At 38.7% G+C, this 12,177-nt stretch overlaps 1 protein-coding gene across 1 annotated transcript; it reads left to right on the top strand.

Annotated features, from left to right (window-relative positions):
- Positions 1 to 7,058: 7,058 nt before the first annotated feature.
- Positions 7,059 to 11,785, top strand: zgc:162592 (uncharacterized protein LOC561993 homolog). Its single transcript, XM_037695780.1, has 2 exons — positions 7,059 to 7,860; positions 11,496 to 11,785. Exons 1-2 carry the CDS (start codon positions 7,059 to 7,061, stop codon positions 11,783 to 11,785), a joined length of 1,092 nt encoding a protein of 363 aa, XP_037551708.1.
- The last annotated feature ends 392 nt before the right edge of the window (positions 11,786 to 12,177 follow it).

The raw sequence follows: 12,177 nt of genomic DNA on the forward strand, positions 1-12,177 counted from the left end.
TATATATATATATATATATATATATATATGTATATATATGTATATATATGTATATATATGTATATATATATGTATGTATATATATATATATGTATATATATGTATATATATATATATATATGTATGTATATATATATATATACTTTGTGTGTATATATATATATATATAATATAATATAATTATATGTAATGATCACACTATTAAAAGTAAACTTGAGTTGAGCTAAATGTGCTATATTGAGTTTTAAATACTCTGCAAATTCTAATTTCTAAGTTGTAATTTACTTTAGTGTGCCATAACTCTAATTTGCTCCTCTTGTAATTAATTTTGTCTGAATCAAGAGAACAAAATGAATCTGTTACACATTTAATGCCAGCTAAACACTTATTAAGCATACGCACTACAGTAAAAGAAAATTATGAAGAAAAAATACGTAAAAAATAATTTTAGAATTTGAATAAGAAAATTTGTCTTCATTATTCTGCAATCAGTTTAATGAATATATAATAAATACTGTCCACAGAACTGGTTCATAATTAACAATGGACTCTAGCTTTTATAGTTTGCGTTTTCACTCAAATAGTGAAATTAATTTTAAAACAATCTCATGAGAACAATGGGAAGCATAAGACAGAATTTAAAGCTGCTACGTGGTAAGAATTTAAAGGTCAGTGCAAAAGTTTGTCACTGTTTCAAAACAATGCAAGCGTTTTCTGAAGAGACTTTTAGCATCAACTACAGTGCAGCAAACAAATTAAATCAAATGTTATGTCTGAGCAGCCCAAAAACAATAAAATACCTCACATTAATAACTTCAAACCTGCCAGCTTGAGTCCTGTTTTTCCCAGCAGAGTCTTGTTATCAGTTAGACACACTGTCAACATAGACAGCGAGTTGTTTTTTTTTACACAATCATCCATCAAACCTCCTCACTGCACTATCTCTCCCAAACATCATGCATCAACCCTCGCTGGTAGAGTTAGATAGTGTTACTGCCCACACAAACCCTCTCTCACACAAGCATGCACACACAGATCAAATCAATGGCTAACTTCCTCCACATCAGGATGTGATGCACAGTGGGTGGCCGATGGAGGAGTCCTCCCACTCACAGGATATTCAATTGCAAGCATGTGCAAACTTAACCTCTGTCTATTTCCCTCATGTTTGCTTGGGATCAACCATATTTAGACATGTACCTCCGAGCAAGTAGGACTGTAGTGTTCACACCCACAAATGCAGACCTAACATAGAAACACACACACTAAAACACCTCATCACCTGATCCACATTGTAACTGGATTTATGAATGAAAATACGACGCAAAAATGTGTTCAAAATTATGCGCTTCCTTCTTTCTTTAAAACTGTGCATTGACTCGTTCATTGACTGACTTTTACTGATTTTATTTAAACAAACCATTTCATAGTTGTGAAGTTTTTTTTTTTGTAGCATCACAAACAAAGCACTGAATATCTTACAGCTACTTGAGCAAAGCAGAAAGAATAAATAACTGAAAGCATTGATGAAAGCTCACATCCTTCTCAAGTTTTAAATAAACAGTTTAGAGGCATTAAATAACACCACTTTGCACTCCTACTTCTCTAATTTTTTTTATTCCCATTAGTCTTTACCGTAGCAGAAACTCTTTCTGGGGTCCACACCCTCGAGCATTACAATACACAAAATGTTAGAATCAATACAACTCAAAATATCACAAATAAAAAAGCCAAGAGACACAAAAACAAGTTGATGATGACAATAATTCCAAAAAAATGTCAAATAAGAGGGGGAAAATATACGGTCTACATTCCACTCAAACATTGACAAACTCATTCTGTTTAATGTTTCATTATGTTTTAAAGATCTTCTGAGCCAAGATGTTTTGAGAAACCAGCCACTAGGGGGCACAAGCCAGTGTATCTCTTGTGCTGCTCCCATGCCCAGGTAAATGGTGAGGATTGTGTCAGGAAGGGCATCATTTGGCAAACACTTTTGCCAAAACCATAATGCGAGTTCATCAAAGCGAAACCATACTGGATCGGTCGAGGCCCGGGTTAACAACGACCACCACCGGTGCTGTTGACAAACAGGGTGCCAGTGGAAATTGTGCTATATGTTAGTCGAAGACCACTAGGAGGGAAATGTGTCAGGAGACAGAGGGAGAAGAGGAAAGTCAAGAATGTAGGACTGAGTGTTGCAACTGCAAATGTGGGGACAATGACAGGCAACGATAGAGAGCTGGCTGACATGATGCTGAGAAGGAAGGTAGATCTTTTATGTGTCCAAGAGACCAAGTGGAAGGGCAGCGAGGCTCACAGCATTGGAGCATGGTTTAAACTGTTTTACCATGGTCTGGATATAAAGAGAAATGGAGTAGGGTGGTCCTGAAGGAGGAGTTGGCAAAGAATGTAGTAGATGAAAAGAGAGTCAGATAGGGTGATGTGCCTGAAAGTAGAAGTAGAAGGTCTGATGCTAAACATCGTCAGTAGTTATGCTCCACAAGTTGGATGCGATGTGGTAGAGAGATACATTTTGGAAAGATTTGGATGAACTGATAGAGAGTATTCCCAGTAAGGAGAGAGTGGTGATGGGAGCAGACCTGAATGGACATGTTGGTGAAGGAAACAGAGGATGAGGAAGTGATGGGTAGGTTTGGTGTCAAGGAAAGAAACCAGGAAGGACAGATGGTGGTGGATGTTGCCAAGAGAATGGAAATGGATGTAGTAAACACATTTTCAAAAGAAGGAGGAACATAGTGACCTATAAGAGTGGAGGAAGGAGTACGCAGGTCGACTACCTTCTGTGTAGAAGAGGAAACCTGAGGGAGACTGGAGACTGTAAGGTTGTGGCAGGGGAGAGCGTGGCCAGACCACATCAGATGGTTGTGTGTAGAATGACTGTTGTTGTGAAGAAGAGAAAAAGAGTAAAATCAGAGAAGAAGACCAAATGGTGGAAGATGAAGAAGGAAGAAAGTTGTGAGAAATTCAGAGAGGAGCTGTTGACGGCTCTTTGTGTGGTAAGAACAAGCTTCAAGATGACTGGACTACTACAGCAACAGTAATTATAGAGTCGGGTAGGAAGGTACTTGGTGTGTCATCTGGACAGAGAATGGATGATAAGGAAATAGTGGAATAGTGAAGTGCAGGAAGCTGTTCAAATAAAGAGATTAGCCAAGAAGAAATATGACAGTGAGAGGACTGAAGAGAGGAGACAGGATGCAATGTAGAGCAAAGAGGGAGGTAGCAAAGGCAAAGCAGAAGGCGTATGATGAGTTGTATGGGAGGCTGGACACTAAAGAGGGCGAGACAGAGGGATCATTGTACATAAATTATTCAGATATTCAGTGTTTGAATTTGGTGGTCTATAACAACAGCATGTTAGTACGGCTCTAACGTGCAGACAATCTGCCTGAAGCCATAACGCTTCTACACCAAGATCCTTTACTTCTTTCAGCTGGAATATGACTTTGAATATAAAATGCAATGCCACCACCATATTTATTTCTGTCAAGTCTAAATATATTATCCTTCTATAGCTACTGCTGTGTCCTCAACCTTTTCATCCGAGTCTCAGTAACAGCCATTATGTATATTTGTCTTTGGTAGAATGGAACATAACTCGCTGACCTTGCTTTTTAACTACAGATGTTAAGATGAGAACGTTTTAAGCCTTTTATAAGTGTCTTAAACAACATCCTAATGGAAAAACTAAACAACTATTCACCAACTACCGGTAATACAACCAAGGAGTTAAGTACTTTTGCAAGTTCTTCACGACTGGGAAAGTGATCCAACTACTACTCTGTGCTCCTAATAGAAAAGACTTTAGTCTAATCTTGTATGCCATTCATTTTTACATAAATCTTATAGTAAGAAGTCCACATTGTCTGAATGTTTCTTTAGGAGCCAAGCTGTTCTGGCCATATCTGCATTCACTTTTGTGAACTGTTCATTAATAAGATATGATAGAACTTTATATATACATTTGTCCCTTTCATGTGTCTGCCCTTGTAGCCAGTCACCTGATCCTCAATTGAATCCCCATGCTCATTGTCCTCTCTCACCCCTGCCTTCAACACATGAGCATATGATCTTGGTTTGAGGGTAAGTCCGGATATAATCACGTCATTCACATGTGTTGTTCTGTCTGACATGTTCTCAGAAAGTTTATCCTCATTTTTTGTTCCTTATTTAGCTTTTTGAGTTCCATGATTTCATTAATCAAACTCATAATGGTAGACTGCTGTTTTGATATGTTAGCCAACTTATCTCCCATGTTGTTCAAAGCAGCTTTCAGTTCCTGTAAATCCTTTTTTAACTCGTTAGTGGACAATATTATACCTGGATTTTTGAGTCTAGCCAAGGTCCAGGTGAGTCTAGTCGAGTCCCCCTCTCCTTGGTGGCTGCCACGCCTGGTGATAGTCATTGACCCGACTGGTGGTAGCTGCTGGACCCAGTGGTGTGGTTCTGGGCCTTGTGGTAGCTACCTGGCGTATTGGTTGCTGCCTGACCTGGTGGTAGCTGCTTTTTCAGTGATAGCTAAGTCTATGTCCACAAACTTCACTGTGATGACCACTGGGTCGACCCAAACCAATTCCCTGTAACTTATATAAATAGAAGTGTATAAAACTGAACTGAGACTAGAGTCCAGGAGCTCTGACGTGGTTGATTTGCTCCGTGTCACCGTGTCCCAAATCATTGATGACCTCAACTAATTATTCACCAGTAAAATGTTTCCTCATTAGGGATCGTGGATGTAGAACACAGAACGGATCGTAAAGAAATATCACCCACCTGCACCAGTGTGCCAGTTAAATATCAGGTGCAATAATCATTTGTGCAAAATTATTTCAGATAACTATAGAATAAGATCATCATCAGCAGCTGAACATGGAATGACAATGAAACAGTGAACTGAGAATATTAGCTTAACTCATTATTTAAGCACTGTGTTCAGTACCAACAAGCAAAACATGTGTTTAATAAGATATTGAAAAACACAAATTAAAAAAACTGATTAACATTTGATGATAAACAGGCAGGTGATAATAACTGATAAACAATGAACATTTCAGCTCAGGATTCTGCTGTAGGTCCTGAGACATTGAGTAAGGGTCTCCAGATGATCTCCAAGAATCAAAGTACAATAAATGTAAAAAAAAAAAAACCTTTATTTTTATTACTATCATTAAGACAATAAATATATTATTGAATAAAACTAATATAATTGTTAGGACTGTTTGTAGTACCACTCCCCCCTTGTTTAATTGCCAAAATTCATACTTAACTTCTTTATATTTGGGGTCAGAAACTTCTGCAGCTGCTAATTTGTTGGTTAAAAACTGAGAGGTTTGGGAACCAATCCTACAGAAAGTCCAAGAATGGCAACAAATTAAAAAAAAAATCTTTGCAGTTTTGCACTTACAGTCCATTTTAAGAATGTCCTGTATAAGTTCCCTGCGACCGATTGGTCTCATGATAAACTGTAGCAGCTGATAGGAAATACTGCAGCATTAGAATCTGATAAAAAATCTAGGAGAACAGAGAAGAATATCTCTGAACAAAGAGTGACCTGAGTGGGAAAGATCAGCGCCAATCTTTCCTGGTCTTTTCTGCTGCCCTTCTGTCATGAAGGTCTAATGGAGGAAGGTCAAACAGCAGAGCTGACATAAAACACTGAGGCTGTGTGAGCTCAGAAATTTGACCTTGATCAAGACGTCGAGCTGTCAGGGACTTTTCTTTTAGTCTTTCTCTTTTTTATTTTCCAAGTTGTTGTTGTTGATTGTAGAAACTCGAGGTGACATTAATAGAATAGTTCATGGATGCAGTCAGGAACAACAACTTTATTTGTTCCAATCTTAATTTTCAACTAACAAGACTATTCACTAACAGAAAAAGGAATGTGCACAGACTTTTTAAATTTTGTGCCAAAAGGTTTTTGTAACTATATTTATTGCAAGTTATATCACAAACGTTCAGTCTGTAGTTCTGAAGGTGTCATGCATTACACTATGAGAGAAACACACTGGATGAAACTAGAATCTTGCATGGCTGAAAGCTAAAATGAGTGCCCAAAGGTCATTTCTGCATATTTTAGGAGTGGATAAGCCTAACAGTTATGCATAATGAGCCAATGAATACAATCTTGTAGACGTGGACAGGGCTGCATCTGAAATTTTAAGCTTCACAGACGTTTGGGTAGGGAAAAAAATACAAATTTTATTCCAGCAGGGTAATTATGTGACTTTTTTGATTTATGGCTGCCACAATATGTTTGCCCACCTCCCACAACCCCCGTGGACTTAAATACATACGCATCAAATTATCTGCCACTTCCAACATACCACAAGAAGCTTATTGTCTACATGCACAGCGTGAAAAACAGCAACTCTGAACCTAAATGATGTGAAGAAATTGTAGACTTTGACACAGCTTTTGTATCCATACATGAAAAAAATACTTTGTCACTAATGAACTGATATCGCATTATTTAAAAAAAAACAAAGCATGTGTAAACATACACAAAAAAGCAATGTCTGCCTCAAATTCAATTTTGACTGTTTTGTATTTTATTTGAGTTAGATCATGGATTTGCTTGAAAATTATCACTGACTGTAAGAATTAATTCTAGTATTGCAACAAAAGGGGGGTTGACTATTTTAGTTCCACAATATTATTTGGGGAAATAAAATGATTAAATTGTTTTCTCAGTACTTTTGAGGATGTCACTTTAAATCTGGTCTGTAATTTCCTTTTCTGAGTAAATAGACTAAATAAAATTTAGATAGTTTGCATAATAATAAAAACAATTTATAAATAAACATGTTTGGAAGAAAGCTCTAGAGCTTTCTGGAGTTATGGCTGAGTGGATTTTTGGTGGTGAACTCTCACCTCTCAGCACTAATTGCAGCAGGTGTGCAGCTGATTGTTGCAGGGAGGAAACCTGCAGCTGCTGCTGCGCTCTAGTGTAATTTTTACCCATCTTCAGTAATATTTCAACACTTCTTCTTTTTGTGACTAATGGTTTACTCGCACTGATGTCTCTGTGAAGAACAATGTTCACACCACTTAACCTCTCCACCTCCGACGACTCCAACGTGTCAGATGTGGACTCTCAGAGGCTGCAGGAACTGAGCCACCGCTCCATCAAAGTCAGCATCATCATCGTTCTGGGAGTGATGATCACTTTGGGTAACATCGCTGTTCTCCTGGTTATTTCTTCCTCCGTGGCTGGCTGGTCAAGAAACTCCCGGTATTTCCTCCTGTCCCTCACTGCTGCAGACTCTGCGTTTGGTCTGCTGGTCATGCCCTTGAATCTCTGGGTGAGTCTGTTAAAGGACTACACCGAGGGGCCAGATGCTTTTTGTCACCTTGTGGCCTTTTGCAACGCCACCGTCTACTCCACCTGCATGTACACACTGGCCACAATAAGCCTGGAGAGGTATGTCGCAGTCTTCTACCCGCTCAAGTACTCAACTCTGATGACAAGGAGGAGGACATTGCTCCTGATTGCCTTCGCCTGGTGTTTTCCTCTCTTCTTACTGCTGCCAATCTCATTTCCAGTTGGCATCATTGAGGTTCACTTTTCCACCGCGTCTCTGGTCTGCAATCCATCCTATTCCACCAACGTCGCCTACTCCCTGAGCCTGACCTGTTTGATATTTTTCCCTTGCTCCACTGTCATGACGTATGCAAACCTGAGGGTGTGGTGTGCAGCCAAGAGACAGAGACTGAAACTGCGCAAGTATGGCTGTGCGCTCCGCAGCAGACACAACGTGGCAGCCAGAGTGCTTGTTCCTGTGATGGCAGCGTACTACACCTGCTGGACCCCCTGCATGGCAGCCATGATCTACAACAGTAAGCAAAGCACCCACGGGAAAGAGCCAGAGATGAAAGATGTGACAGCTCTGTCATCAGAGAATAAATCCTCTAAAATCTGCTTACACATCTGTTGAAACGTTGCCTCTTACACAAAATACTAAATGTACAAAGTATTTTCTATAAAGCAGTAACAGTTTAAAATGATGTGAGGTTTAACATAGATCCCTGATCTTCACTCGGTGTTCACTCTCAAATGAACTGAAAACTGATTTGTTTTTAAAAAGTCAAATTCAGTAGCTGTAAAAAGATGAACGAATGAGTTATTTATGTTTGCATCAGTGCAACCTGTTCATCTGAACGATCCACTTTATGTTAATGTGTCATAATGACGAATGAAGTTATCTGAAGCAGTAAGAAGATGCACCCTGTGAGTAAATCTCACTAAAAGTTGCTGTCCCATCATAAATTTTACATCAAGAAACATTTCATGGTTTTGACATTCAGTCTTCAAAGGATCATAAGTGCTACAGGCTTAGCAGTGTTTGTGCTATTAGCCCTACAGATGTTCAGTTTATAAACCTTTTTTTAACATGAGTAACTTTTCACAATAATTCAAAACCAAACATCAGTTTCTTCAGGATTTAAGTTATGTCTCAAAACAAAACATTTAATGGCCTTTTCCCTAAACAAATCTGTCAATTTTTGCCAGGAGTGTGGGAGGAATAGCTGTCAGATTTATTTATGTAATGATGGGCATGAGTTCACTGAATCAAAGCCAGTTATGACTCAGACATTTTAAAACTTTTCTCATTTACCCCGACTGTGTACTGTCTCCAAGTAATCAGTCTGAAAGTGGAGTTGCAGCTGAATATTTTTAGACGTAAAGACCTTTTTTTTTTTTCAAAGGACTCTCTAATCTATCTGATATGGCTGAAAATCCCCATAAAATGAAACTTAAGTTAAACTGCAAAGTGTGCGCCCTTCCAAACGACTGAGTCTCAGAGGAAAGCACTTTATTATGAGTCATTAGGTTTCAGCTAATTTTAGACTTTTAAATTAAGACTATAAATGTCATTGCACTTGAGTGAAAAGACTGAAGAGAGCTTTCATGAGTATTAAAAGGTGCATTTTCATGCTCACCACTGCTGTTACCAGTTTATTTACAATCGAGCTTAAAATATTCATGCACATTACAATAAACTAAGATACATTAAAACAAAATATCCCGATGCATGCTCAATAATCCAGGTAGAAAAAATATATCAACATTAAGTCAAGTCCTCTGAACAGATTAAATAAATAAATAAAAAGTTTCGTCTTTTATCCCAAAAACTTCTTCAGTCTGAGGAGCTGCACCTTTGCTGATGACAGTCCGAACCAGATGTTCACATGATAAAGGAGGACCATCGACTTAATGGCCAGTTGTTAATGCCCTGATGGCCTCTTGCTATTCACAGGGGGCTGAATGACATAATCAATAACAGCATTGTAAGAGGGGGACAGTTGAACATGGAGGCTCCGCCCCTGTTTAATGATGGACGGGATCTCTATACAAAGATGGCTTCCTTTACTCCTCTCAAACCAACATTCCTCTCTATCGAGGATAATTCATCTTCATCCCGGAAAGAGTGACCTTTGGCCTGGAGATGAGCGTAGACTACAGAGCCTGTCGGCCACTATGAGAAGGTGTTATTTATAAGACGGAGTTTGTTGCAGCTCCTTACACTGAAGAAGTGTTTCGGAAAAAAGGCAAAACATTTCAACAAGTTTTTATTTTTTTATTTTTTCCAGAGGACCTTGACTTAAGTTTGTTAAAGTAAAATGATAATATACAAAATATAACAAATTGTCTGAGTAGTCTTTAATATACAGTTTTAATATCTTTAATATTTCTGTAACCTGTACATTTTTCTTTCAGTTCATATTGCTCTCTCAGTAAATATTTTCTGACTGCTCTGCAGATTCAGGTATTCAAGATCAAAATTTTCTTCTTCCTTTATTTTATAGCATTTGTTTTCTTCCAGAAACTTTATGTATCGATTCTGCTATTAGTTTAGGAAGGTCTGCTGTCATTCCATTTCCTTCATCACTCTGCTTGATAATTATAGTCTTGGCCCCAGAACTACTCGGAAAAACAGCATAAAATCACACAAAAGCAACGGGTTTAAATCCTTTTGGAGAAATATTAATTATTTTTGTGTTTTCAAATGAAGGTTTTGTAAATACATACTGAGATTAGGTGTGAATGTAAATGAACAAACAAAAAGTAAAATAATAATTATAAAAAAAACAGCTTACAGTTAATTGCTATTCATTCATAATGCATACTGTCAATATACAGCATTCCCATGTATTTTGTTTCCAAAGGAGCCAGATTAAAAAAAATTAAACTAATCAGTGGAATTTTAGAGTTTTTAGGGGAGGTTTAAGGGGCTTGGTGGCACAGAGATTAGAGAAGATGAGCCTGTCATAGGTAAGTCACAGGTTCAACTCCCTAGACTGAGTGGAAAAGGTAAAACACCCACACCTGTCTCCACCCTCACTTGTCCCACTCTGGGCCCTTGAGCAAGGCCCTTAACAAGAGTTAACGAGGCTCAACGAGCGTTCTAGAATTGCGCCGCTCAGGTGGCTTCATGTTGGAGCAACTCTATTCATTCTGAGTTATTGCTTTTGAAAACTTTTAATTCCTCTTTTTTATGGATGTAAATCACTTTTTTTTGGATGATAATTTCCTCTGGTATCGGATGCTGTGCAGCTGGAGGGATATACTGAAACCTTTAAACTTTTGGGCATTTGTTATAATGCGTAACCATGGCAACAAGATGTTGTTTTTTTTTTTTTAACAACCAGGAGCAGCTGATTAACATCTCAAAAACTCAACTATCTCAGCTACAGCCCCAAATCCCAAATGAGTTGAAAAGGAGGCGCCGTGGATGAATTCCCGTCAACCTGGAGGCAAGATCCTGGAGCTGGTGGGAGGCTTGGCTTGTGACAAAGGGAGGACCGGGACCACACCCCGGCACCTTCAGCTGTCTGTCCGTGGCGACGAGGAGCTTTCGGGCAGTCCTGCTACTCAGGAGGACCGAGAGGCCCGCCGGATCTGACAGCAAGCTGGATCCAGGTGGACGGATCTGTATCTGTGACCAGATTCTTCAAATTCACTGCAGGAGATCCTTCCTGCCCACAGCTATCAGCATCTATAACTACTCTTGAATGAAACCAGGATGAACCCCCATCATCTGCTCCCAAAAACAAAAATAAGTTCTTGTGACTCCTTGAGACTACCTGTATAAATAAAGGATAAATAAAAAATAAAATAAGCAAGTTAAATCAACTTTAAATACCTTAACGTGAATCATATATTCCAGTCGTGGTCAGATACAAAGACTGAACTGAAGCGCAGCCAGTGGTCAAAGAAAAACTACAAATGTATTTTAGAAAATCTGGAGAACTGTTGCTCAACATCAGTTTAAAAACAAAACGTATATTTTAATAAAATATGAAAAGCATAGACTAAAATAACTTCTACACAGTTCTGTAAACCAAATATTCAAAAGGCAATCATAACTTGAGCTTTAACTGATTGTGAGTCAACAATTGCAAGTTTTCTCATGATGATTGTTTCTGTCCGCTGAGTGTCGTGTCTCACTTCATCATCTTCTGACCTGCAGCAGTGTCGGGTAGCACCGTACCAGAGTGGGCTGAGTTTGTCGTGGTGTGGCTGCCGACCTCCAACGGTTTCCTCAACTGCATCTTCTACTTCTGGATAAACCGAAACTTTCGCAGGAAATCTCGTCTCGTCCTCCAGAGGCTGGCTCTGGCTCTGTGTCCTGGACTGGCCAACACCTTTGGGTGGAGTAACGATCCAAATACACAGTTCGTGTCAGGAGTTTGGGATAACAATGTCCACGAGCGCTCGTCCAGCGTTTCGTCCACCTGTACCTTAATGAGCATGGCTTGAAACCTCTAGCCACAAAGCACTAAATGAACGACAGAACGTGGTCGGTATTGGATATATTCTTTAGTCTGGGTGGTTGTGACAATCATGGCAACATTTTCTCCATGTTTTGTATCTAAGGTGGTTTACAATGGCTTAAAAGTCAGACAGGTTCTGATGGCAAGTATTTAAAAATATAATGAAGCATTATGTGTTGTATCAATCACTTTTTTGTTTTTTACAAAGATCAAATTTAATGTTCAGTTTACTTGAACACGGGGTCCATTTGTATGATTTTTTTAAATTTTTTAATTCATGGTTGAAACACTGTTGGCAGCATTTGGTTTCTGATTCAAGACAGCCTCCTAAAGCACCTTTTATTTGTTTTAAAGATCGCTGTCAAACTTGTCTGTAAT

This window comes from Nematolebias whitei, chromosome 2, assembly GCF_014905685.2.
Source record: "Nematolebias whitei isolate Nwh7 chromosome 2, NemWhi1, whole genome shotgun sequence".
Lineage (NCBI taxonomy): Eukaryota > Metazoa > Chordata > Actinopteri > Cyprinodontiformes > Rivulidae > Nematolebias > Nematolebias whitei.

Coding starts and splice junctions, on each gene's coding strand:
- zgc:162592 (XM_037695780.1), top strand. CDS start 7,059: ATGTTCACACCACTTAACCTCTCCACCTCCGACGACTCCAACGTGTCA. Junction 7,861..11,495: donor GGCAGCCATGATCTACAACA/GTAAGCAAAGCA, acceptor TCTGACCTGCAG/CAGTGTCGGGTAGCACCGTA.